Raw genomic sequence first — 25523 nt, 5'->3', positions numbered from 1 at the left:
TAATTGCAACAAAATTTTTATTTTCGTGCTATGTAGTTTGCACAAATCTATGTACGGCACAAACTTGTTTCGCTATAAGAGTGTTATAATGACCTAATAGCAGAAACGACAGTAACACAACAGAAAGATACAAATTCATTCAATAGTGGAACCGTGTTGTCATCTAGAAAAAAGGAGTAGCAACATACAAACTTCCTAGCTGTGCCAGAAATGATAGTGGTAATGAAGAGATGTTCTTATACATGTAGGCAACATTTATCAGCTAGCAGGTAGCTGTAATAACTACGGGCATTTAAGTTACGCTACATGCATTAAGCACTTCGTGTGTTTAAAACTTATTTGAGTGGCTAAAGGTAGGCGTTGTAGGTGTTTTAGGCATATTATATATTAAACTTAGTAGTGTTTCGTAGAAGACTTCTAAGGGTTAAATCATGACTGTAGTCCTAAACCAGTAGTTTTACTTCTACCTCATGTTCATACGTTTGACAAATTTTTTGCAAGTCACATTTTGATCGGTCAGGTAGAGATGTCAGAAAAAAAAGCTTGTCAAGACCTGCAGTGTGATTGTAGAGGACACTGAAAGTATTGTATCTCTTTCTGTCTGCCCCTCCCCCCCTCTCTCTCTGTCTGTCTGTCTCTCTATGTGTGTGTGTGTGTGTGTGTGTGTGTGTGTGTGTGTGTGTGTGTGTGTGTTTGTGTGCGAAGTGAAAAGAGAGTCATCGAAAATACGAAGGAGTAGAAATTAGAAGGAATAAACATTTAGAGTTTTGAGAGAATGTTAAACATTAAGAGTACAGAAATGTACAACGAATAACATGTTTAGGAGGGTTCTATGGAAAATCCTTACCAGAGTAGGGGATAGAATAATGGAATATCTGTCGTGGTTACCAGGAATTGATGTATAGATTCTAGAAGAAGCAGTAAAAGGGGAAAATGTGGGAAGAGTTGACAATGACTAGGATATGCAAAAAAAAAAAGAAAAACAGATTGAGGATGCAGTAATAATATATGAAAACCAGTATTAAGCAAAGAAGGAAATGCTGAAAGACGGAAAGAATACATAAAAGGGCTATACAAGAGAAACAAGGCGTTGTAGAATAAGAAGAGCAAGTAGACAGAGTTATGATACTGCGAGAATAATTTGATAGAGCACTGAAAGACCTTTGTAGAAACAAGACCTCTGGAGTAGACGTCATTCCTCAGAACTGCTGCTATGCTCAGACATAGTAGAACTATTCCACCTGGCGTGCAAGGTATATGAGACAAGGGAAATAGCATCTGACTTAAAGAAATAATAATAAAGCTATTGACAAAATTGACTGGAATACACTTTTTTAAAACTCTGAAGATACAAGGAGCTAAGCAATGGGAGCGAAAAGTTATACACAGCTTGTACAGAAACCAGAGAGCCATTATATCAGTTAAAGGGCATTAAAGAGAAGCAGTGGTTGAGATAGGAGTGAGACAGGGATGTAGCCCATTCCCAGTCATGTTCAGTCTCAATGTTGAGTAAGCAGTAAAGGAAGCCAAAGAAAGTTCTGGAGATGTAATTATGGTTCAGGGAGAACCAAAAATCTGAGTGTTCGGCGATTATATAGTAATTCTGTCAGAGAAAGGAGCGGACTTTAACTGTAGTTGAAGAGAATAGAAACTGCCTTGAAAGGAGGATATAAGATGAACATTGCCATAAGTAAAAAATGGTAATGGAATGTGGTCGAATTAAATCAATTCTTGCTGAGAGAATCGGATTAGCAAATGAGACAGTAAATGTACATGAGGAATGCTATTTGTGCAGTGAAGCAACTGATGACAGCCAAAATCAACAGAATATAAAATGTAACCTGGCAATGACAAGAAAAGCGTGTCTGAGGATCTGAGAAAGAAAAATTTGTTAATATTGATGTTTTCTGAAGCATATGTTTGGGACGTTGGATTCTGGAGACACGAAACATACACGACAAGCAGATCAGGCAAGAAGAGATTATAAGCTTTTGAAATGTAGTACTGCAGAATAAAACTGAAGATTGGGTGCGTAGATTGCGTAACCAATGAGGTGGTACTGAATAAAGTTGGGGAGGTAAGTAATATGTGGTATATTTTGCTGGAAGAAGAGATACGTTGACAGAAAACGTTATGAGAAACCAAGGAATCTTGTTTGGAACTGTAGGAAAGTTCGGTGCATAAAAATTTGAGATGGAGACCAGGAGATGATTACAGTAAACAGGTTAAAATGGATGTGGGGTGCGATACATATTCTAAGATGAAGAGACGGAATACAGTAAATAGTTTGGAGAGCTGGATCAATCTAGTCTTCGGACTGAAATTCTCAACACCAACACAGTTACATTGAAATTACAAGCTCAGCACGGGATAAGAAAAGTTGGAGGACAGCATCAAACACCTTAAAGGTGGGCGATTAAAATGAGAATTATTACATAAGACATAGTATGTAATAAGACATCTTGTGGTCTCAATAAACATCAGTGCAAGTAATCTCAGGTTTTATGTAGTGAATCACCTTAGCTCTCTGTATACGGGTATACAGACTCGTACCTTTGAGAACATGGACCCGGACGCTGTCTGGAGGGACGTTGTTGGGAGCGCACGTGTAGAGGCCGGTGTCTTCGGCAGCCGCTTTCTGGATGAGTAGCCGGCTGGTGGTGATGGAGCCCTTCTCCGTCACCAGCCTCACTCCTCCTCGCGGAGAATCAAAGTTGATCACCTGGAAGCAGCCCGAAGTACAGCAGAACTTTTTAATAATTATCCTGAGCGAAGAAGCGTCTTGTGTCATTGCTATATGGTCGTTAGTGCATGTGGACGTGTGGCAGTAAGTCTCCCCAACACTTTCCATACGTGATCGATCGAATTTAGGTCGGGGAAACTGACAGTTCAGTGCGTTGTACGAGTATGCTCTCCTCCCAATCGCCCTTCTACCTGCGTTGTAAAATGCGGTCACCATAAAACTAAAGTCACAACTTAATGCTCTCGTGAAAAGACTCACATGGAGAAGGATTACACTGTCACAACCACGTTGACCAATGAGTACACCGTTTTCCCATATGTCGAGGACAGCATGTCCATGTAACATTATGCCTTCCGACATGACTGTAACCACAAGGCTATCATGTACATTACGTACCCTTATATGGCAAGAGATGGACTCACGAAACGCTGTCAGGAGCATTATCAAATATGATCGTTTTGGTTGCCTAGGACTTACGGCGTGAGGAGGCATAATGTTACATGGGTGTACTAACCACCAAATCTCACCGGCCAACGCTATTGTGACACAGTACTCGTTTCCCATGTCCGTCGCTTAGAGGGTGTATTGGAACCCGATTCCATTTCTATGGGTGACAGTGCATGACCGCATTGAACGGCGCAGGTGGAGGAGACTGGACTGTTTATGGACTGCACTTAAAACTCATGGAATGAGTGGAGAATATAATACTTACATGTGTTTTCAAGATATATAAAAAATTTGATTATCTTACAGTCCACGTTACATTTGGTATGTATTCTAGGAGAAATGTTAATTTTTGTTAAATATGATGTGTTGCCACTGTTATTCATTAACCTTTTTACAAGATGTTGATTTTACGTCTGGCATTTAGTGGGTAGAGAATATTTTTCTTAATTTATGGACAATTTTGCGCTTGATGTCCTGCAATATGTCTTAATGACATGAACTCAGTCACTGGGAAATGGCGTAAAAGGCCGAAACCTGGGTCGTAATTAAACAGAAATAATGAACAACACAGTCAACTGGCGGTGTGTTCATATAAAAATTATTTTTTGACTGTTGCTCAGAAACATCAAAAGCTGTTTATTCATTTTTCATCCAACAGGTATTACAATTTTTCTTCCAGCTGAAGGTGGGCCAGAATAAATTAAAAACGAGTATGTACAGCTGTATCTTACAGGTGCAGCTAGCTACCCATACATTTTTTTTTATTTCTACAGTCCTTTCCCCTCTTATAAAACACTTTTGTAATTGCACAGGTACAACTAGATCCAGACGGATTTCATCCTGTAGACGAAACACGTTAACCGTCACGTCTGCATATAGTCGATGTCTTGCCATACGCCAGTGCTAAATGTCCCCTTACAAAGTAATCTTAGGAACAGGTTAAGGTAAATAGGGACGTTTAGCTAACCTCTTCGAACAACCCGTAGCTCATTGCATTATAGCGTAAGCATCACAGTAAATTGTGTAGGAACGTTGTTTATAAACCTCATCAACCACGTTAATGGGAAGCTAGCTTTTTTTCTGTTTACCTGTTCACATGTAATGTAGACAAATATCTCCTGTTAACGATTATGCTAAATTTTAAGACCCTACATGCCTGTGTTTCACGTCCGTAAATAATTTTACTTGATCAGTACTGTTTACTGATTTATTAACGTTGTTGCAATATTTCTGGAACATAGACACCTTAAAACTGAAACGCACAGCATTAACGTTCCACGCAATTAGAAGCCCCCGCTGATATTAAGTTGACTGCCTGTTTAATCTTTAAGTTGTCTGATGATGGCACAGAAATCTGAAAGCAAGTTCAGAACAAAATGCAATAAATATTGTGGTGGGACTGTAACGATTAAGTTTCTAATATTGTTTATTATTAAGTGAATTCCAGCTTATTTCTGAATATAAGGGTGGGGCAAATAAAAGTGGCCTGGGGAACAAAACTCCAGGGTACAAACAAACGTTACAGAGGAAACGAAATACAGTACTAACCTGAGTATAACATATGTTGAAAGTGACCATCATTCACCTCTTGGCACTTCTGGGGCCTAGTCATCAAGCTGATGAAGGTGAATCGTAGCTGGATTGCTGGAATTACTGCAGTCTTTTCCGAAACATTCCGCTGCAGTTCTTGAAGACTATGAGGGTTATTGCGATACACGTTAGACATGGGAGTTTTCCACACAAAGTGGTCAGCTAGGGCTGCGACCAGACTGACCTCTGCTAACAACTCTGTTAAGAGTGAAGACTGTGTAAGTGTGCTCCAAGGCTCGGCCGGCTGTATGTGCAGTGGCTTCTTCGTGTTGGAAGCAATTGTAGGCGTTTTCTTCCTTCGTTAACGTTGGCACAAATCGTCTAGGCCAGTTTTATTTGCCCCACCTTATGCTAGAATTTTGAACTGTAGAACTTCACCACGAAGTCTTAGGACTGTTCGTGATTTCTCGTCGCATAGTGATAAAGTGAACGGCGAGTATCTATTACAACATAGTAAATGCAGAGCAGATCATGCGAGAACAAAGGATATTTGTGATAAGGCTCTAAGGAACCAAACTGCTGAGATCATCGGTCCCTAGGCTTACACATTACTTCAATCTAACTTAAACTACCCTATGGTAATGACAACACACACACACACACACACACACACACACACACACACACATACATACACACACGCGTATGCCCGAGGAAGGACTTGAACCTCCGACAGGGGGAGCCACGCGAACAGTGACAAGGCACCTGAGACCACGCGGCTACACCGAGCGGCATGCTAGACAAGCATTTGCAGTTAACGCATACTTGTTTCAGAATTACCCGTCTTTTTACAGTTCTCTTATTCCTTCATGTCATCCCGAGAATTGTGAGAAATCAGTCACGATCTGTCATCCACTATGGAATGGACCGTTGCCTTCAAGTTAATGGAATAATTTTGGTTTCCTTTCACATGTAAACCGGCTGTGTAGCAATTGATCAGTGTACATTACACGGATCTGCTGTTTAACCTAACTGGCTACACTATTGCAGACTAGTCTCCAGGGTAACTAGACCCTTTGAGATTATGTGTTGCTCCCACTGCACAAAATCACCATCGTTCGGTATCAGTCCCACCACAATACGATGCACAGATGATGATTTTGTTTGCAGAAGTTTGAAGGTGTTACGACAAACAGAATGTCAGAATAGAGACGTAATAAGCCAATTAAAGACGAGTAATGAATGGTAGGTAGAAAGCAACCGACACCACTCACTACTGAGCACTCCTCGCACAAGTGAACATGTGTGTTTCTCCATTTGTCAACGTGACTGCTTGATCATACTCCTCTAACTCCTACTATACACGGCCACTTTGTAATTATTGAAGGTTTGACTGTGTTCGCGTGTACTGTATCCGGCATCTTGTAAATGACAGGGCCAGCTATGACTGCTAATAAGCTGTGACTAAATTTCAGTAGCTTCAGTACCTGATGAAACGTACCTGCCCATTATGCAGCCATTGGACGCCAGAAGGTGGCTCCGGCGCGAATGTGACCAGGCACGTCAGGTTGATGGTGCTGCCGGTGTTGATGAACAGGTCTGGCCCTCCTAGGATCTCCGTCAGCGGTTCTGTAAAACGTTCACCAAGCGTACAGCCGTCTACGGTTCCTGGCAGCGTTCTCCATATTTTACCACAAAGCATAATTTAAAACACACTGAAGAAAAAAGTAGTGTACCATGAAGGAGCTAAGTGAAATAAACGAAAGTTGGAAGGCGTGTTTCTACATCTGGTAGATGATGGTTATTCAGATTTCGCACCAGTCGCATAACAGTGGCGCTAGTAGCCGTAACTGTAACGGCCGCCAGCATTAGTTACCCTTGGGATTGAGCGTGGTGAGTGCTGTTAGTCAAAAATTCCTGGACATTCCTTCCGCGATACTGCAGAAAGGCTAGACCGGAATTTAGCCACTGTACGTGACTGTTGACAGCTGGCGGCACGAGAATGTACGGTCGCAAGAACACCTGGCTCCGGTGGGTCACGTGTCACTACCGGGAGGGGAGACCGTCGTGTTCAGTGTATGAATCAGGCGCATCATACTGTTTTACAGCAGGAACTTCGACAGCAACTAGCACCACAGTGGCACTTCTTTCCAGGTATTGCTGATTTTCACCAAACCACCCTACGGTTGGTCATTTATTGCCTCTTGGCTTCTATGATCGGTATATGAGACGGTAGTAGATCTGAGTACCAGTTCCATCCGGCACCCACATCCAACCATACCGTTACCCGCCACGTGGAGGCCGGCTGTTTGTTAATTTCCGTCTTTCTTTGTTTAGCAGCGTTGTACTTCATAAAAATGGAATATAGGAACTTAAAATGGAAAAATATAGATTTAGTTGGATTTAAGAAGAAAGATTGGAAAGAGTTAGAGATTTAGTCCCGCAATCTGTATGTCTGAGACTGAATACCTCGGTATGTGCTTCGAGCTATTGACTCCCAGGTATCTCGCATTTTAGTAAGTAGGGCGTTCCTTACACTATATTCCTGTATTCCTTTAACGTAAATGTAGTGTCTACATATACACATTCGCAGGATTATAATGTCAGCTACCGTTGCCAATTTCCAATTATACGCCGCCACTTTTAAGGCTAATTTATATTAATATGTCAATAGGTATTTACCTAGTCACCATATACATGCCTATAGTGCCCGTTGCCTTGGCAATTTAAGGTAATGCGCCGGCACTTTACCAACTACCTTAGCCTAAGGTGTACTACCAAGTGTCCATGATTAGAATAACGTATTATTACTATATATGCCCACAGTGGAATTAATGTGGGTATCGGTCTAGCCACTCAATGTGCTGTCGTCTGCATTGTCCCCAGCATTGATCTCTGTGTCGTCCTCCGTGTCGTTATCCACACTGTGGAGTCTATTAGCCTGCTGTATATTGCTTGTATTCTGTACGGTCGTGTGCGTCGGTATTGGGTGTTACATTCGAAATCTAGTCTGCCAGTATATTTAACTGGTCTATTCTGTTTCCTTTCGTAGCACTTCGCACAACTGGCGCTCCGTTCAAATGGTTCAAATGTGTGTGCATTCCTAAAGGACCAAACTGCTGAGATCATCGGTCCCTAGACTTACACACTACTTAAACCAAATTATGCTAACAACAGCACACACACCCATGCCCGAGAGAGGACTCGAACCTTCAGCAGGAGGGGCCGCGCAATCCACAACGTGGCGCCTCAAACCGATCGGGCACTCCGAGCGGCCCGTGTAAATGGTGTCTGCTTGTATTGTGCCTCTGACGTGTCTGTAATTCGTGCAGAACAGGACTGTATGTTCGGAAGATCTCATCCCCCGCGTGTACAAGTATGAGTCTGCATCAGACTCACGCGGTTGAGGTGCGTGGGACAAGGCCCATGTCCTTATCAGAAGTATACCATGCCGCATCTAGGTAGGCATGATTCATTCTTAACCGTTCCGATGCGACCGGAAAGAATGTGTGGACTCTGTCCCTTACCACTTGTGCTTTACTCATTCTGCAAGTTTTCCATTCGCCAGAGTTTAAGCTGCTGCTTGTTGTTTAAGGATACAACGGTTATTTGCCAGCTCCGTCTAGTCTACCCATTTTTAGCCAGTACTTTGTAGCCCGATACCTGGTGGTGATACCAATCGGGTAGATTCCGAGCACCAGGTGTAGAGCTTCGATTGATATGCTTTCGAAAGTCTAAGAAGGACCCTTCTCCGCCCCATCTTACCACTGTTCTGTTGCCAGCGAGGATTAGTTGATGCGCTCACCTACTTGCTGTACAACTGAGTACCCACTCAAGGAGTGCACACTGGTATGTTTTGATTACTGACAAGAGTAGCCTGTATTGTCCTGAGCTTTGCTTTGCCAGTTTGTGTAGTATTCTTTCGCCTTGTCTGTAGTTACTCTGATGTGTTCGTGGAAGTTTATCCTTTCACCTATGCGTACTCATAGCGTGTTACAGTAATTCTCTTTATGTTTGTGATCAGTAGACTCCTCAACAGGGTATATGTTCTTTTGTGGCCCGATATCTGGAGTTTGTCTGTTGTTCACTACTGTGCGATTTTCTGTATGATGCCACGTGCCTTCGCTTCTAGCGAAACTGCTACCAGCAGGTCATCTGCGTAAGCGACAACCCCATCAACCCTGTTGTCTCCATCCAAGAGTTATAGGAGGGGTTCGATAGTGATGTCCCAGAATATGGGTCCACAGATCGATCCCTGTTGGCATCCCTTGGTAATTCTGCTGACTAATTTGTTATTACCCACAAGCTACTTCACTACTCTGTCGCTGCAGCAGTCCAGAAGGCTATTACACAGGGAACGGGGTACCTCCAACTATCGTAACCTCGCAAACAGTGCTGCCCAGCACAGGTTCTCAAAGGCACATGTGAAGTTTATCGTTGTTTCTACTGCGTGGTTGCTTGGTGTACTTGTAACAATTTACATTGCTAGTTTAATTTTTCTTGTCTTAAGCTAAACTGGCGGGGACTGAGGCCTTGGAGAGATCTGTGAGTCTGCAGTCGGATGCACATTAGCTTCTATTGAACCCTAACCATTCTATTTACACGACACATCGGTCAGTAAGATTTGCGATCTGAAGGGTCACTGTCTCTGGATTTTTGTATTATCCCTGCATTCGATATTGTAGGTACCCTGCCTAGTCCTACTGCGTCACTAAGTACATCTGTTAGGTATGGGGTGACCTATAGCGATAATGATTTAAATTCCTGTGCATGAATGTCATCTGGCCGTGGGGCTTTTTTAGTCTTCAATTGTCTTATCGCTACTGCGACGTCTTCCTCAACATCTGGGCAGGTAACAGCAACCGTGTTGTACGGTGTACGTACTACATTTCTTAGTGTTGTTTATTGTATTGTGTCTGTGTTCATGACATCTTCGGTTAGCCGTTCACGGAGTAACATTGTGCTGAATTTCTCCATCTTCCATTTATTGTGCCATCATTCTACCTTAGTGTTCCTAATACTAGTAGGGTCCAACAGGCATGGAACTCCATCTCTGAAACTGACATCCGAGACCTTATCAACACAATGCATGCACGTTATATGCTTGCCGTCAACATTCTGGCAGTTACACAGGTCATTAATGTACTGGCAAATTTATTTCCAAACTGTCATTGCTCTACATTATTTTCTGGTCTTGCTACTTTTTACGTTAATGTATTATTCTCAAATTTAACCAGAACGTCACTATAAAATCCTATAGCTTTCAAAAACAGCTTTCCTTTCGCTTCGTTCATGAATAACGTTTCATTACCTTCTCGTCAAAACCAAAATTGTTTCATCAGTTATTTGACAGTACAAACAGGCAGTTTTCCATAGCATTTACTTGGAAAATGATTTCTAGTGGAAAAGTCTAAACAACTGCCACTGAAAGAATGATGTCGTATTTGAAGTACTGTCATTTAGTGTAGCGTTTTGAAAGCTTGCTTCACATAAATTTGGAGGCTATATAACTCTTCCCCTACAATAGTCGTCAGAGCTGAGAGACACTTCTTCATAAATCGGTTGTGAAATGAATTTACCTTGAGCTTGAACACGTAAACTAAACCCAATAGTACGGGAAATAAATCTGCAATTTCGAATATGAACCAGCATCAGCTATATGTTGGACTGACGACAGTGAAAATACGTGCCGGACTGGGGCTCGAACCTGGATCTTCCGCTTTAAGTGAGCGGTCGCCTTAACCGCTTCGGTTATCCATGCACGAATCACGCTCAGACACAAACTTCTATATGTCGTCGTCCATGTGGCACAACCCTGCACTCGTATGCTACGTATATTCAGAAAGAAATTATTTATTGAGAGTTAAAGGTCAGGCATTTCCAAACAAATACAAATAATATTGCCAGTGGTATTAAGAAGTACTTCTTAATAAGACAGGCACTGCTGTTTCGCATAAACCCCACAGAATTACAATGTCTCAGGATACATACCAAATAGTATACATGAAATCACTTTTTGTAGGCCTCTCTACGCTGCTTCTTTGAGTATTATTTATCTGCAAACGGCTGCAGTAAAGAACCATTTCAGCCTGGAAATCGCTTCACAAAACCGCTAGTTATGATGATACACAGGATAAATAGAAAACACTTGCTGAACGGAAGCGAATGAATTATTGCATCAATACTGCCCTTGAAATTTTTTATTTTTTCTGTAACGTCCCGCATTGTTGAATATATTGTTAGGCTACTGATAGTGTAAGATGACTGAGGTGAGACGGACGTATCTACATTACTTTCTAGCAAACTCACTTCACAATTTATGTGACCGACATCCATGTAACCAACAGATTTCGGAATGTAAACTCCCAAGCCAATCGACTTTAGCTTTTTCTCCTGATTTCGAATAGTAACTTTCTAAGTCTTCATTTTATTTGCAGTGCTTCCGCGCATATGCGACGATGGTGCTGTAGTGATGGTTAATGAATACTTGGATTCCGATTTTCTTCGAAACACAATTAAAATATTTATTTCCTCTTTGTATTTTTTATTGTCCTTGTAATTCTAAGCAGTGCTCCTTAAAATATGTGAAATTGTTGCCTTTCTTAACCTAAGCTCTTGATTGGATACATAAGGTCGCATGTGTAGATGACATCGATCTTCCTCTCACAGCTTTTTATCTATCCACATTACAGATAGTTCAATTTTCTTCTTTAACATAAATAGTAAAATAGTCTATTCCACCGTGAGAGAGTCTCATCTGTGCAGGCTTAGACATTCGTTTGCTGCACATGGTGGAATCACTGCCTCCATGAAGTACCGACGCATGACCGATCTTTCCGGCTCTACACACGGGGTGATTCAGATACCACCTCTGACGGTTTCATGCAACGTGCACGATTTTCATATTCTCTCAAACTCTTAGTCCTACAGAAAAAAATGAATTGTACATTTCTGTAAGACATTTGATGTAGTTAAATTTTGTATCGCGTTAACTTTTCGCTAGAGGTCATAGTTTCGAAATATTCAAGAAAATCGTACAAATGTGACCCCCAAATGTGTTTCTCTTCAATAACTCAAAAACCATAGCCCCTATAGGTAACGTATACATGTACAAAATCAAACTACATTAAATTTCACTGGAATAAGTTCTGTTCATTCTCTTTACAGGACTGAAAGTTTGCGTGCAGCGAGCGAGAGAATATTGAAATCTAGTTAGTGGTTCTTTAAAGCGTTGTGGGTTTCATAAAACACATAGCTAGGGGCAGCTGAGTAACCCTGTATTCTTGGCAATGTTAGGTGGAGAGATCTTGACCAACCTATAGTGAATACAGTGTTGAATACAATCCAGCTAATATGCCTTCAATATTGTTCACTACTGGATTGCAGTGTGTGTATGAAGCATTACGCATGCAGTCGGCAGTGGAATCAATCATCTACCTAGCTGTTATAGCTAATAGACGGCAGAAGTAGCGACCGTTATTTTACCTACGATGCTGAGTTGGACGGCGTGTCCAATGGGCGGCGTGGTGCTGACTTGGCACTCGTAGACGCCAGAGTCCTTCTTTTGCGGGTACCGGATGCGCAGCGTCCAGTCACCGGTAAGCGGTGAGTGCACGGCCTCGAAGCGCTGGTCGCTGGTGTACGTGTAGCGGCCGACGGTCAGCAGATGGATGTCGCGGTGGCGCACCCACGACACCTGTGGCCATGTTACAAGTGAGTGCTTTACGAGAGTAATTTTATCTGCAAAGTAGAGTACAGTTTCTTTGGCAACTGCCCTATAACAACAAATAAGCAAATCCACAACCAACGAATCATCGACTCTGCTTATATTTCGTTTGACTATCGATCATACAAACGTCGATGAACCAAACCACAACAAATAGTGCTCTCTACTAGACTGAACGCTACTATGAGGCGACGTATGAAAGTAACGTGGTAAGGAAAATAAGAGTATACAAATGCATTAGTGACGAATGGAGGATCATTCTTGGGACGACCCTAGCCGCCAGTGTGAAATACCACTGAAATTTACAGCTTTGTCAAAGGGAAGCTCGTTATGAACTGACACATGGGAACGAGCATTCCGAAAGCAAAGCTCGTCTACTGTTCACATAGGACTGTCGTGAGCGTCGATAGAACGTGGATGGATCCAAGAACCCCAAGCTGAGTAAGATTTAACCTTAGTTCTTATTTATACAGGGTGTCTTACATAACTATGTCACGTGAAATATCTTTGGAACAGTAATAGATATTGAAAAACAGTTTTCACCAGCATGAACGTACGGCTTAGAAAACCAAATACTGTGCGAATTTTTAAAATGCAAGCGAATACTGTTTTCAACACAAACATGTGTGTTTTTAAATGGACACCTCTTATTATTTCGTATGCAATCAATAGCATCAAAAATCACTAAAATAATGGCTTTGGTATCATCGAAATACGTCAGTTACATCCCGAGAAATTACGAACCGAAGTTGACGCTTGAGATAAATGAAGCGCCCAGCTAGCGCAAGTCCTGAGATTCAAGCGTTCACCTCGCGCTGCCTGTGTCAGGGGCTCACACAATGCGAAGGTATGCACAATTTACAAAAATAAACAAGTAACACGTCTAGTGGAAAGTTACGTTTTTCAAATAGTAAATGTATGTTTATTCTAGCGAAATGGCAACTAGAGCTATAATTAGAAATAACACACTTGAATTCACTTTGCTGAAAACATTTACTAGTGCCCTGTCGCCCACAGAAACTGTACTGATGTGCATTACATCCAGCATAGAAAACACACCCACATCTTGACCAATGAAACTGTCACTCGAACATATGTTCGAAGTACCCTCCGTCTGTACCAATACACGTTTGCAGACGGATAACGAGAGAGTGTTGCACAGGTTGTAGAGGTTCTATAGATACTGCCGCACACGCCGCAGTAATACCATGTGGCATGTCCTCTACTGTCGCTGCGGGTTCGTGATGCACTCTGTCTGTCACTGCGCGCTATAGAAAGAAGTCTTGGCGTCAAGTCGGGGGACCGTGCTGGCCATGGCACAGTATCTCCCCGACCCATCCACCTATTTGGAAATGTCGGATCTAGAACGTGTCTGGCAACTTTTGCATTGTGTGCGGGACATCCATCATGTTGGGACCACATCGATAGAGGAGTTTCCAATCCTAGATCCTCCATGAGGATCACTAGTGTGTGTTGAAGAAATGATGCATATCGCTGTCCATTCAGTGTTCAAACCTAAAAATAGGGACCTACAATACAGTTAGCAAAGATACCTCACCAAACATTGACACTTCACTGTCGATGATGAGTAACATGGCGAATGCAGTGGGGATTTTGCACGGACCAGTAGTGCATGTTCCGCAGATTCACATTACCATGATTTGTAAATGAAGTCTCGTCCGTAAACAACGTATTGCATAGGAATACTGGATTACCTTGTAACTGCTAAAGTGCAAAACGACAGAATGCAATGCGGGATTCACAGTCATTTCCGTACAGTTCTTGGTGTAGTGAGGTATGAAACGTGTGAAACCGATGCCGATGCAAGATTCTGCACACACTGCTGTGGCTTATTTCTACATCTCGCGAAATTGCTCCTACACACACCTGAGGATTGTGTGCTGCAGCAGACAAAACAGCAATCTCATTTCCATTGCCAGTCACTGGCGTTGTACGTCGACGTTTTGTGGGAGCCCAGCTTCCTGTTCCCGTGAGTGTCTTGCAGATTTTGCCAGATGTGACGGACACCGCCGATCTGGGTAGCGTTCAGCATGCAGTGTCACCGCTGCGGTAGCATTTCTGTGCCATTCGCCACAAATCAAAATAATATCTAGGTTTTCTTCATTACTGAAGGCCGGCATATCGACTACATGACGGCAAATGTAACAAGCCACAAGGAAACAGTTTTTAATGTGGCAACATATGTCAATTACGTTACCGTATGAGAGCAGTTCCGAAGATCAGATTAGGAGACACTTGTACACTGAATGTAGAGCGTGCCGCGGTGATATTGGTATGTCTACGGCAGGATATAGGCTCCAGTGAAGGCAACCCGTGCTCTGAGCATAGTACTACATGCGATACATTACGTTAGAAATTGTGACGCCGTTGCTATCCTTTATAAGCCACACATTTCAGAACTTATGAGGTTTAGAACCGTAAAACCAAGTGTGTTACTACTAATTGTAGCTCTAGTTGTCATTTCGCAACAATAATCATTATGCGCAGGGTATCCATCATTCTGACACCGCATTACTTGACACATTATAAGAGTTGGTCCGGTTCAAGTAAGGTACAGCTGAAGAAATGGCTAAACCATCCCCCTTTAGGAGTGCTATCACTGAAATAGGGGCCGCTGATGGGTTGTCATACAATACCACACCATGCATGAACACTCCACTGACGTAGTACGTCAATCACATCACGATTACCAGCAGCGTGAGGTGCACGCTTGGGTCTTACGGAGTGCGCTAGGTGTGTGCTTCATTTATTTCAAGCGTCAACTTCGCTTCGAAATTTCTCTGGATGTCATTGCCTTATTGCGATGCAACCAACGCCATTATTTTTGCGATTTTTGATGCTGTTGGTTCCATACGAAATGATAGGGGATGTCCATTTAAAAGTACACACGTTTGTGTTGAAAATAATATTTTTTAACTTTTAAAATTTGGCATAGTATTTGGTTTCCTAAAGCTCTGCCGTACGTTCATGGTGGTGAAAACCATTGTTGTTCCAGAGAAATTTTAGGTGGCAAAGTTAGGTGAGACATCCTGTATGTGTCTCATCATTTATTAGTTACTTGTTTTCTGCGATCACATTTCGATTGTGTTAGTTTTATCGTATTGTGATGAGACACTCTTACGATTATTTATTGTGTTTACATTCATGTCATGAGAACGAAATCCTCCACGACGGCACAGTGAATAAAACGTTCTCTGACTTCTTGCTGCGTCAGTACTGGGTAAAATTTCAATCTTTCATCTGTTACCTCAATCGTCTTCGTCAGAGGCAACTGATTGTCAGAACTGGGGTTTTGATGGTCTTATATAGACAATGGACGGCTTCTGATTACGTAATGCTGTCACAGATGGTGTCACGTCTGCGCTGGTGGGTCCACTCCTCCCGTGGTAGCATAAACACTGCGGCGAATATCTTCTGCCTATGGCTTGCGTCCAAGCACCGCTAAGCTTATGTCCGCAGTCACAGTTGCAGTTCTTCACGCACAGTCTTAATTATACAGCCACTTTATTTATAAAATCCCACTAAGGAGGAACGGATCGGAAAATAGGTCTTATTCCTCGTCTTCCCAGGACTTCATAATTTTTGCTGAGTGTTGAGGCGCAGAAGGGAAGGAACACAATCTGTGGCTCAAATGTGAATGTTGAACGTTTTAACATTTCATTTTCCTGACGGGCCACCGATTGTATTCCTTACTTTCTGTGATGCTACATGCAGCAAAATATACACAGAGCCCGCAAGACATTCCGACCGACTAGCTCTTTATACTCTTTAAGTAATAAGTGCTATCGACAGGGCATGTCAAATTGATATCTTATATTTAGATTTCCATAAGGCTTTCGACACCGTTCCTCACAAGCGTCTTCCAACCAAACTGCGTGACTACGGAATATCGCCTCAGTTGTGCGACTGGATTCGTGATTTCCTGTCAGAAAGGCCACAGTTCGTAGTAACAGACGAAAAGTGATCGAGTAAAACAGAAGTAATATCCGGCGTTATCCAAGGAAATGTTAAAACCTCTATAGTTCCAGGGCTGTATTAACGACATAGAAAACATTCTGAGTAACCGTCTTATATTGTTTGCAGATTATGCTTTCATATACCGTCCTTTAAAGTCATCAGATGACCAAAACAGATTACACCGAGCGAGGTGGCGCAGTGGTTAGACACTGGACTCGCATTCGGGAGGACGACGGTTCAATCCCGCGTCCGGCCATCCTGATTTAGGTTTTCCGTGATTTCCCTAAATCGCTCCAGGCAAACGCCGGGATGGTTCCTTTCAAAGGGCACGGCCGACTTCCTTCCCCGTCCTTCCCTAATCCGATGAGACCGATGACCTCGCTCTCTGGTCTCCTTCCCCGAAACAGCCAACCAACCAACCAAAACGGATTGCCAGATGATTTAGATAAGATGTCTGTATGTTGCGAAAATTGGCAATTGACCCTGAATAAGGAAAAGTGTCAAGTTATTTACATTAATACTAAAATAAATCCACTAAATTTCGATTATACGATAAGTCACACAAATCTGAAGCCTGTTAATTCAACTAAATACTAATGGATTACAATTACAAATAACCTAAACTGGAATGATCACATATGTAATGTTGTGGGTAGAGATAACCAAAGACTGCGATTGATTGACAGAACACATATAAGGTGCCACAGATCTACTTAAGAGACTGCTTATACCACGATTGTCCGTCATATTCTGGGGTATTGCTGTGCGGTGTGGGATCCGCATCAGGTGGGACTGACGGATGACATCAAAAAAGTACAAAGAAGGGCAGCTCGTTTTGTATTATCGCGAAACAGGTGAGATAGGGCCACAGGTATGATACGTGAGTTGGAGTGGCAATCATTAAAACAAAGACTTTTTCGTTTCGACGGGATCTTGTCAAGAAATTTCAATCACCAGTTATCTCCTTCAATTGCGAAAACATTCTGTTGGCACCCACCTACGTAGGGAGAAATGATGATCACGCTAAAATAAGAGAAATAAGGGCTCGCAAAGAAACATTTAAGTGCTCGTTTTCCCCAAGTGCCGTTCGAGAGTGGAACGGTAGAGAGACAGCTTGAAGGTGGTTCACTGAAACCTCTGCCTGGCACTTTATTGTGAATAGCAGAGTAACCACGTAGATGTAGATGTAGACCTAAGAAGATGAAGGGTAAGCTACGCCCTTACGGGGTAGTCTCTGCCTCAGGGTCCCTGGGATTTATAACAACCCTTGTGAGTGCGGTAGCAAATACATCGGTGCATCCATTCACACTGTTTCCGACCGCCGTGCAGAACATCTAAGGCATATTAAAAATCGAGGACCGGAGAACTCAGCAGTTGCTGAACGAAGCCTCACAAACATGTACAAAATATTGTTTGACGAAACAAAAGTTTTGTCCCATGCTTCTATGTACTGGAATTCATTAATTAGAGAGGCTGTAGAAAAAACAATGGTCGACAAGAACTTCAAACTTGACAGCGGATATAAGCGGTCCATGGAAGCGACCTCTTGAGGCAGAGATATGCTTCGCAATGTATACCTACGACAGGGTCGGTGGCGCCACCGGCACAGACGTTGACACCATCTGCAACAGCATTATGTAATCAGCAACCGACCAGAAGCCGCTGCTGAGCTGCATAATGCCACCACAGCTGCAGTTTTGACAGTCATCTTTTCCTAACAAACAGGATGGAGTTAATCGTCGAAAAACCTGAAATGAGGCAGCAATTAGTCCAAGCAGTTATATGTCCTATGTGAGGTAATGACTACGTTGCGTTAAACGTTCCGCAGATGTGGAGTAATTAGTGTCGTACGTCCAACACTGACATCTGCTTTACATTTACGCTAAAAATGTCCTACTAATCGTTCCAACAAACGCTACAATGAAGCTTTGACATTTGAGATGGTAAACGGCTGATTGTTTTCGAGCACTTAGTGTACCAAATCCTTCTCTTACGTCTGTATGGCCTGCTTGCACATGTAGTGCCTTTGTACGCTGTCTGTTGATTTTTTTCTAGTTTCTGTATTGCGTTCGTGTTTGATTTCTGTTATGTATTATACCTTTCACTTTGTAATTCAGTTTCTCTACTGTCTGTGTGTAATACGAGGTGACAAACTCGATTTGTTGATTTGTTTGTATCTCTTTCTTGTGTAGTTGGAGTCTGTTAACTCTGTGTAACAAACACAATAAAGTTTACAAATTCACAGACACATGACGTACACGATTTGCCTCCATTACGCCACCAATCAATGCGTTAAAATTAATTAGCGAATTCATGAAAACAATGCTTCCCGTACGACGGGATGGGCTTCTTAGGTGTGAACGTGTCTAAATGAAAAGGGTAACATATATACATTACCTGATCAAAAGTATGGGGACACACCTACGCAACGCAGACCTGAACTTCGGATGTCACGAGTGGTGAAAGAGTGTTGTGATCTCAGTAGAGACGAGGCTTCAGCAGAACGTGTCTGTCAGGAGAGTAAAATGACTTCGAACCTGAATTAGTCACTGGGTGACACTTGATTAACAAATCCACCGGGAAAATTTAAACCCCTCTTGAGCTATATAGGTCGACTATTGGTGACGTGACTGTGAAGTGGAAAAGTGAAAGAAAAATAATAGGAAAAACGAGACCAGCCAGACCACATGAAATGGACGAACAGGGAGCGTCAAACATATCTGAGGGGGTTTGTAGAAAATCGCATGAAATCAGCCGAAGGACTCACTCGTTAGTTTCAAAGCGCTACTACCAGCCCAGCATGTTGCGTTAGAAAGAATTTGTTTCAATAAACGAGCAACTCCTCATAAGCCACAAATTTCCCTAGTCAATACTAACAAACGCAAAGCTTTAATAGGTGTAAATATCGTCGCCACCAGACATGGAATGGCTGGAAACGAAAGATTTGAAGTGACAGTTCATGATAGAGTCTGTTGCTATTGGATGGAAGAAATTGGGTTTCACGAAGGCTTGGAGAACGATAATTGCCATTGAGTTTAGCGCTCACAGTGAAGTGTGGAGGAAACGGTATAGCAGTATGTCAAGCGTTTGACGATGTTTGCGCGTTAAGAAACGCTCATTGCAGAAGAGTACATCTTATAGCATTGAGTAATGCAGACAGAACAGGAACATTTGGATGACTATGATCGAATCAGCATGAGAATACTACTTGTCATAACTTAGCACACGTTAAGAAATTGTTTGCGAACAATAACATACCGAAAAGAGAGTGGCCCGCTTAGGGTCCAGACCTGAGCCTAATGGATATCCTTTGGGATAAGTGAGAAGTTCGACCTCGCTCCGGAGGTCTAACGTCATTACGTTCTCCGGTTTGGAAGGCGAGGCCATTCCTCCACAGACATTCAGAAATCTCATTGAAAGTTTCCCCAACAGGATTAAGGCAACATCGAGATGAAGGGTGGACACAAAGATGTCTCCCTCCCACCCCCCCCCCCACCCCCACCCGCAGAAAAAAGTCAACTAATACTAGGTGGGACACATGTGAACATGTTTCGTAAGGCAATTCTAGATTGTATTAATAGGTGAATGATATCTCCTAGTCTGCTGACTGAAGGGAGAAGCCCTGTAATAGTGACAAGCTGGAAGTGAATTGTCATTTACCTTCCCCGTAATTGATGTCGCTAGAGACGATCCAATAACCCAGTTCAGTGTTAGGAATGAAAACGGCAGACGCTAAATTAATGAAACTGTCTTAATATTCTCGCAAATGGTTTAGGAAAGTCATGTTAAACCGTACACACTGTCTACAAAATCGAAGAAATTCGTAAGAAATTACTTCGATCCTGCAAGAGCTAAACATGTCTTAACAGCGACGTGAAACTTATTTCGTTCGTTAAGGACCAATATATTAAAATCGTTATCAAATTACTGGGTAACAGGTAGATGCGTAACAGGTAGAACGACAAAGGAACATTGTATTTTCCCTATAAGACTGGGATTTAGAAAATAAAGGCTGATCTTCATACATTCAGATACAATTAATTGTAAATTACTAATAATATTTGCAAGATTATGTTTTCGATCTTCATGTAGAGAGGCACACGAAGAAAACATTGCTGTAATTATTTATTCTGCTACAAAATATTTGTTCGGTTACTGCGTAATCTACCTATGACATGGAAATGGTAATACGAGAAAGGCAAGAGACACAAAGAGCTCTGTCCAGTGTGTGAAGCTCATAACATACTAATGAGCTAGTGTATATTTACCTCTGTCGCAACAATAGATTCTCACAGTTTCCGTTGTACAGCACTACACTCTCGGAGATCTGCCTTGCGTATATTTTCATCACGTTTTCGTTACTAATTTCATGTGTTGATGTAACACTAATTATTTCTTATCTTATTTCTCATTAATTCCGTCATTTGTGCAATCTATTCAGCCCTTGCTGTTCATACATATACAATCAAGAGATGCGGTCTTGTTTGAAAAACCTTGTTATTATACCAAGTTTCATTAATTCCCATGTTAACTCACAGATAAATTCGCGAAACAATTTGGTATCTTTGCCTTGTAGATTAATGTATTCTCGTTCGTACTTCATTTCTGTGCCAATGTTAAATAACATATCGATGACTTCGCTCATAGTTTTAGATATCGTCGGAGAAGTGAAGCAATTTAAATCACTCAATACAACCAAGTCTTCCGATTCAGACTGTACACCAATTTGGTTGTTTCCAGAGTACGCTGACGCAGTAACTCCATCCTTAACAATTATGTACAGCCGCTCGCTCAAGAAATGTCCGTTCCCCAAGACTGGAAACATGCACAGGTCATACAAACATTCAACAGAGCTAGTAGGAGTCATCCACTGAACTCTTCATTTCATTGACGTCGACATGCAGCTGTGATCGAACATTATGAATTACCTCGAAATGGTCTATTGACACACAGTCACCACATGTTTAGAAAACATCGTTCTTGTGAAAGACAACTAGCACTTTACTCACACAAATTGCTGAGTGCTATTGACAGTGGATTTCAAATTGATTCCGTATTTCTAGATTTTCTGAAAGCTTTTGACACTGTACCACACAACCGGGTTGTAGTGAAATTATATTTTTATGGAATATCGTCTCAGTTAGGTAACTGGATTCGTGAGTACCTGTCAGATAGGTCAAGTTCATAGTAACTTACTGAAAGTCATCGAGCAAAACCGAAGTGATTTCTTGGGTTCCCCTAGGTAGTGTTATAGGAACTCTGATTTTCCTTATGGATATAAACGATTTAGGAGACAATCTGAGCAGTCGTCTTAGGTTGTTCGCAGATGACGCTGTCGTTTACCGTCTATCGAAGTCATGAGAAGATCAAAACACATCGCAAAACTACTCAGAAAAGATATTTGTATCGTACGAAGATTGACAATTGTCACTGTATAATGAAGAGTTTGGGGTCATCCACATGAGTGCTAAAAGGAATCCGTTAAACTTCGGTTACACGATACGTCAACCAAATATAGAGGCCATAAAGTCAACTAAATACCTAGGAATTACACTTATGAACAACTTAAACTGGAAAGAACACGTAAAAAATATTGAGGGGAAGGTAAAGCAAACACTGCGTTTTATTGCCTACACTACACTTGTCTGGCCTCTTTTGAAGTACTGCTGCGCGGCGTGAGATCCTTACCAGATATTACTAAAAGAGTAGATCGAGAAAGTTCAAAGAAGAGCTGTATGTTTTGTGTTATCGTGAAATAGGGGAGAATGTGTCACTGACATGATACAGAATTTGGGTTGGACATAAAACAAAGGCTTATTTGGTTGGGGTGGAATTGTCTCACGAAATTTCAATCAGTTACTTTCTCCTTCAAATGTGAATAATTTGTTCACGGCGACGTGCATAGGCAGAAAAGATCACATAATAAAATAACGGAAATCAGAGATCGCACCGGAATATTTAGCATTTGTTCAAGATTGGAACAATAGACAATTATTTGCCAGGCACTTATGTGCGATTTGCAATCCATGTACATGTAGATTTAGATGATATATTAGAATCCCCATACTGCCTACTTCACCTTCATGGCAATAATGCTTCGTCTTGTAATGGACTCCATACTTAAGGATACACAAAAAAAGTCGAGCTGAGAACTTTTCGAAGTTGTTGTTGTGGTATTCAGTCCTGAGACTGGTTTGATGCAGCTCTCCATGCTACTCTATCCTGTGCAAGTTTCTTCATCTCCCAGTACCTTCTGCAGCCTACATCCTTCTGAATATGCTTAGTGTAATCATCTCTTGGTCTCCCTCTACGATTTTTACCCTCCACGCTACCCTCCAATACTAAATTGGTGATCCCTTGATGCCTCAACACATGTGCTACCAACCGATCACTTCTTCTAGTCACACACTTCTCTTCTCCCCAATCCTATTCAATACTTCCTCATTAGTTATGTGATCTACCCATGTAATCTTCAGCATTCTTCTGTAGCACCACATTTCAAAAGCTTCTATTCTCTTCTTGTCCAAACTATTTATCGTCCATGTTTCACTCCCATACATGGCTACACTCCATACAAATACTTTCAGAAATGGCTTCCTGACACTTAAATCTATACTCGATGTTAACAAATTTCTCTTGTTCAGAAACGCTTTGGGCAACGGACTTGCCGCAGTGGATACACCGGTTCCCGTGAGATCACCGAAGTTAAGCGCTGTCGGGCGTGGCCGGCACTTCGATGGGTGACCATCCAGCCGCCATGCACTGTTGCCATTTTTCGGGGTGCACTCAGCCTCGTGATGCCAATTGAGGAGCTACTCGACCGAATAGTAGCGGCTCCTATCAAAGAAAACCATCATAACGACTGGGAGAGCGGTGTGCTGACCACATGCCCCCCCCTATACACATCCTCAACTGAGGATGACACGGCGGTCGGATGGTCCCCATGGGCCACTTGTGGCCTGAAGACGGTGTGCTTAGAAACGCTTTCCTTGCCATTGCCAGTCTAAATTTTATATACTCTCTATTTCTTCATCAGTTATTTTGCTCCCCAAATAGCAAAACTCGTTTACTACTGTAAGTGTCTCATTTCCTAATCTAATTCCCTCAGCATCACCCGACTTAATTTGACTACATTCCATTATCCTCGTTTTGCTGTTGATGATGTTCATCTCATATCCTCCTTTCAAGACACGGTCCATTCCGTTCAACTGCTCTTCCAAGTCTTTTGCTGTCTCTGCCAGAATCACAATGTCGTCGGCGAACCTCGAAGTTTTTATTTCTTCTCCATGGCTTTTAATACCTACTCCGAATTTTTCTTTTGTTTACCTTACTTCTTGCTCAATATACAGATTGAATAACATCGGGGAGGGACCACAACCCTGTCTCACTCCCTTCCCAACCACTGCTTCCCTTTCATGTCCCTCGACTCTTATAACTGCCATCTGGTTTCTGTACAAATTGTAAATTGCCTTTCGCTCCCTGTATTTTACCCCTGCCACCTTCAGAATTTGAAAGAGCATATTCCAATCAGCATTGTCAAAAGCTATCTCTAAGTCTACAAAAGCTAGAAACTTAGGTTTGCCTTTCCTTGATCTAGTTTCTACGATAAGTCGTAGGGTCAGTATTGCCTCACGTGTTCCAACATTTCTACGGAATCCAAGCTAATCTTCCCCGAGGTCGGCTTCTACTAGCTTCTCCATTCGTCTGTAAAGAATCCGCGTTAGTATTTTGCAGCCGTGACATATTAAACTGATAGTTCGGTAATTCTCACATTTGTCAACACCTGCTTTCTTTAGGATTGGAATTATTATATTCTTCTTGACGTCTGAGGGTATTTCGCCTGTTTCATACATCTTGCTCACCAGATGGTAGAGTTTTGTCAACACTGGTTCTCCCAACGCTGTCAGTACGTCTAATGGAATGATGTCTACTCCCAGGGCCTTGTTTCGACTCGGGTCTTTCAGTGCTCTGTTAAACTCTTCACACAGTATTATATCTACCATTTCATCTTCATCTACATCCTCTTCCATTTCCATAATATTATCCTCAAGTACATCGCCCTTGTATAGACCCTCTATATATACCTTCCACTTTTCTGCTTTCCATTCTTTGCTTAGAACTGGGTATCCATCTGAGCTTTTGATATTCTTGCAAGTGGTCCTCTTTTCTCTGAAGGTCTCATTATTTTTCCTGTAGGTTACTGGAGAATATGGGCTTGGGACAAGGAATGAAAGAGGAGAGAGACTAATTGAGTTCTGTAATAAGTTTCAGCTAGTAAGAGCGAATACCCTGTTCAACAATCACAAGAGGAGGAGGTATACTTAGAAAAGCCCGGGAGATACGGGAAGATTTCAATTAGATTACATCATGGTCAGACAGAGATTCCGAAATCAGATACTGGATTGTAAGGCGTACCCAGGAGCAGATATAGACTCAGATCACAATATAGTAGCGATGAAGAGTAGGCTGAAGTTCATGACATTAGTCAGGAAGAATCAATACGCAAAGAATTGGGATACGGAAGTACTAAGGTATGACGAGATACGTTTGAAGTTCTCTAACGCTATTGATACAGCAATAAGGAATAGCGCAGCTGGCAGTACAGTTGAAGAGGAATGGACATCTCTAAAAAGGGCCATCACAAAAGTTGGGAAGGAAAACATAGGTACAAAGAAGGTAGCTGCGAAGATACCATGGGTAACAGAAGAAATACTTCAGTTGATTGATGAAAGGAGGAAGTACAAACATGTTCCAGGAAAATCAGGAATACAGAAATACAAGTCGCTGAGGAATGAAATAAATAGGAAGTGCAGGGAAGCTGAGACGAAATGGCTGCAGGAAAAATGTGAAGACATCGAAAAATATATGATTGTCGGAAGGACAGGCTCAGCATACAGGAAAGTCAAAACAACCTTTGGTGACATTAAAAGCAACGGTGGTAACATTAAGGGTGCAACGGGAGTTCCACTCTTAAATGTAGAGGAGAGAGCAGATAGGTGGAAAGAATACATTGAAAGCCTTTATGAGGGTGAAGATTTGTCTGATGTGATAGAAGAAGAAACAGGAGTCGATTTAGAAGAGATAGGGGATCCAGTATTG

General features: G+C 42.0%; 1 protein-coding gene across 1 annotated transcript in view; it reads right to left on the bottom strand.

Annotated features, from left to right (window-relative positions):
* Positions 1–25523, bottom strand: part of LOC124799592 (zwei Ig domain protein zig-8-like) — a 163243-nt gene that overhangs the window by 1092 nt on the left and 136628 nt on the right. The window contains exons 3-5 of the mRNA XM_047262933.1: positions 12206–12416; positions 6222–6349; positions 2554–2722 (exon numbers count right to left, since the gene is read on the bottom strand). Coding sequence (XP_047118889.1) covers positions 2554–2722; positions 6222–6349; positions 12206–12416 — 508 coding nt within the window. The remainder of the gene's footprint in view (positions 1–2553; positions 2723–6221; positions 6350–12205; positions 12417–25523) is intronic.

This window comes from Schistocerca piceifrons, chromosome 1, assembly GCF_021461385.2.
Source record: "Schistocerca piceifrons isolate TAMUIC-IGC-003096 chromosome 1, iqSchPice1.1, whole genome shotgun sequence".
Lineage (NCBI taxonomy): Eukaryota > Metazoa > Arthropoda > Insecta > Orthoptera > Acrididae > Schistocerca > Schistocerca piceifrons.
This window is presented reverse-complemented; position numbering and strand designations above follow the sequence as displayed.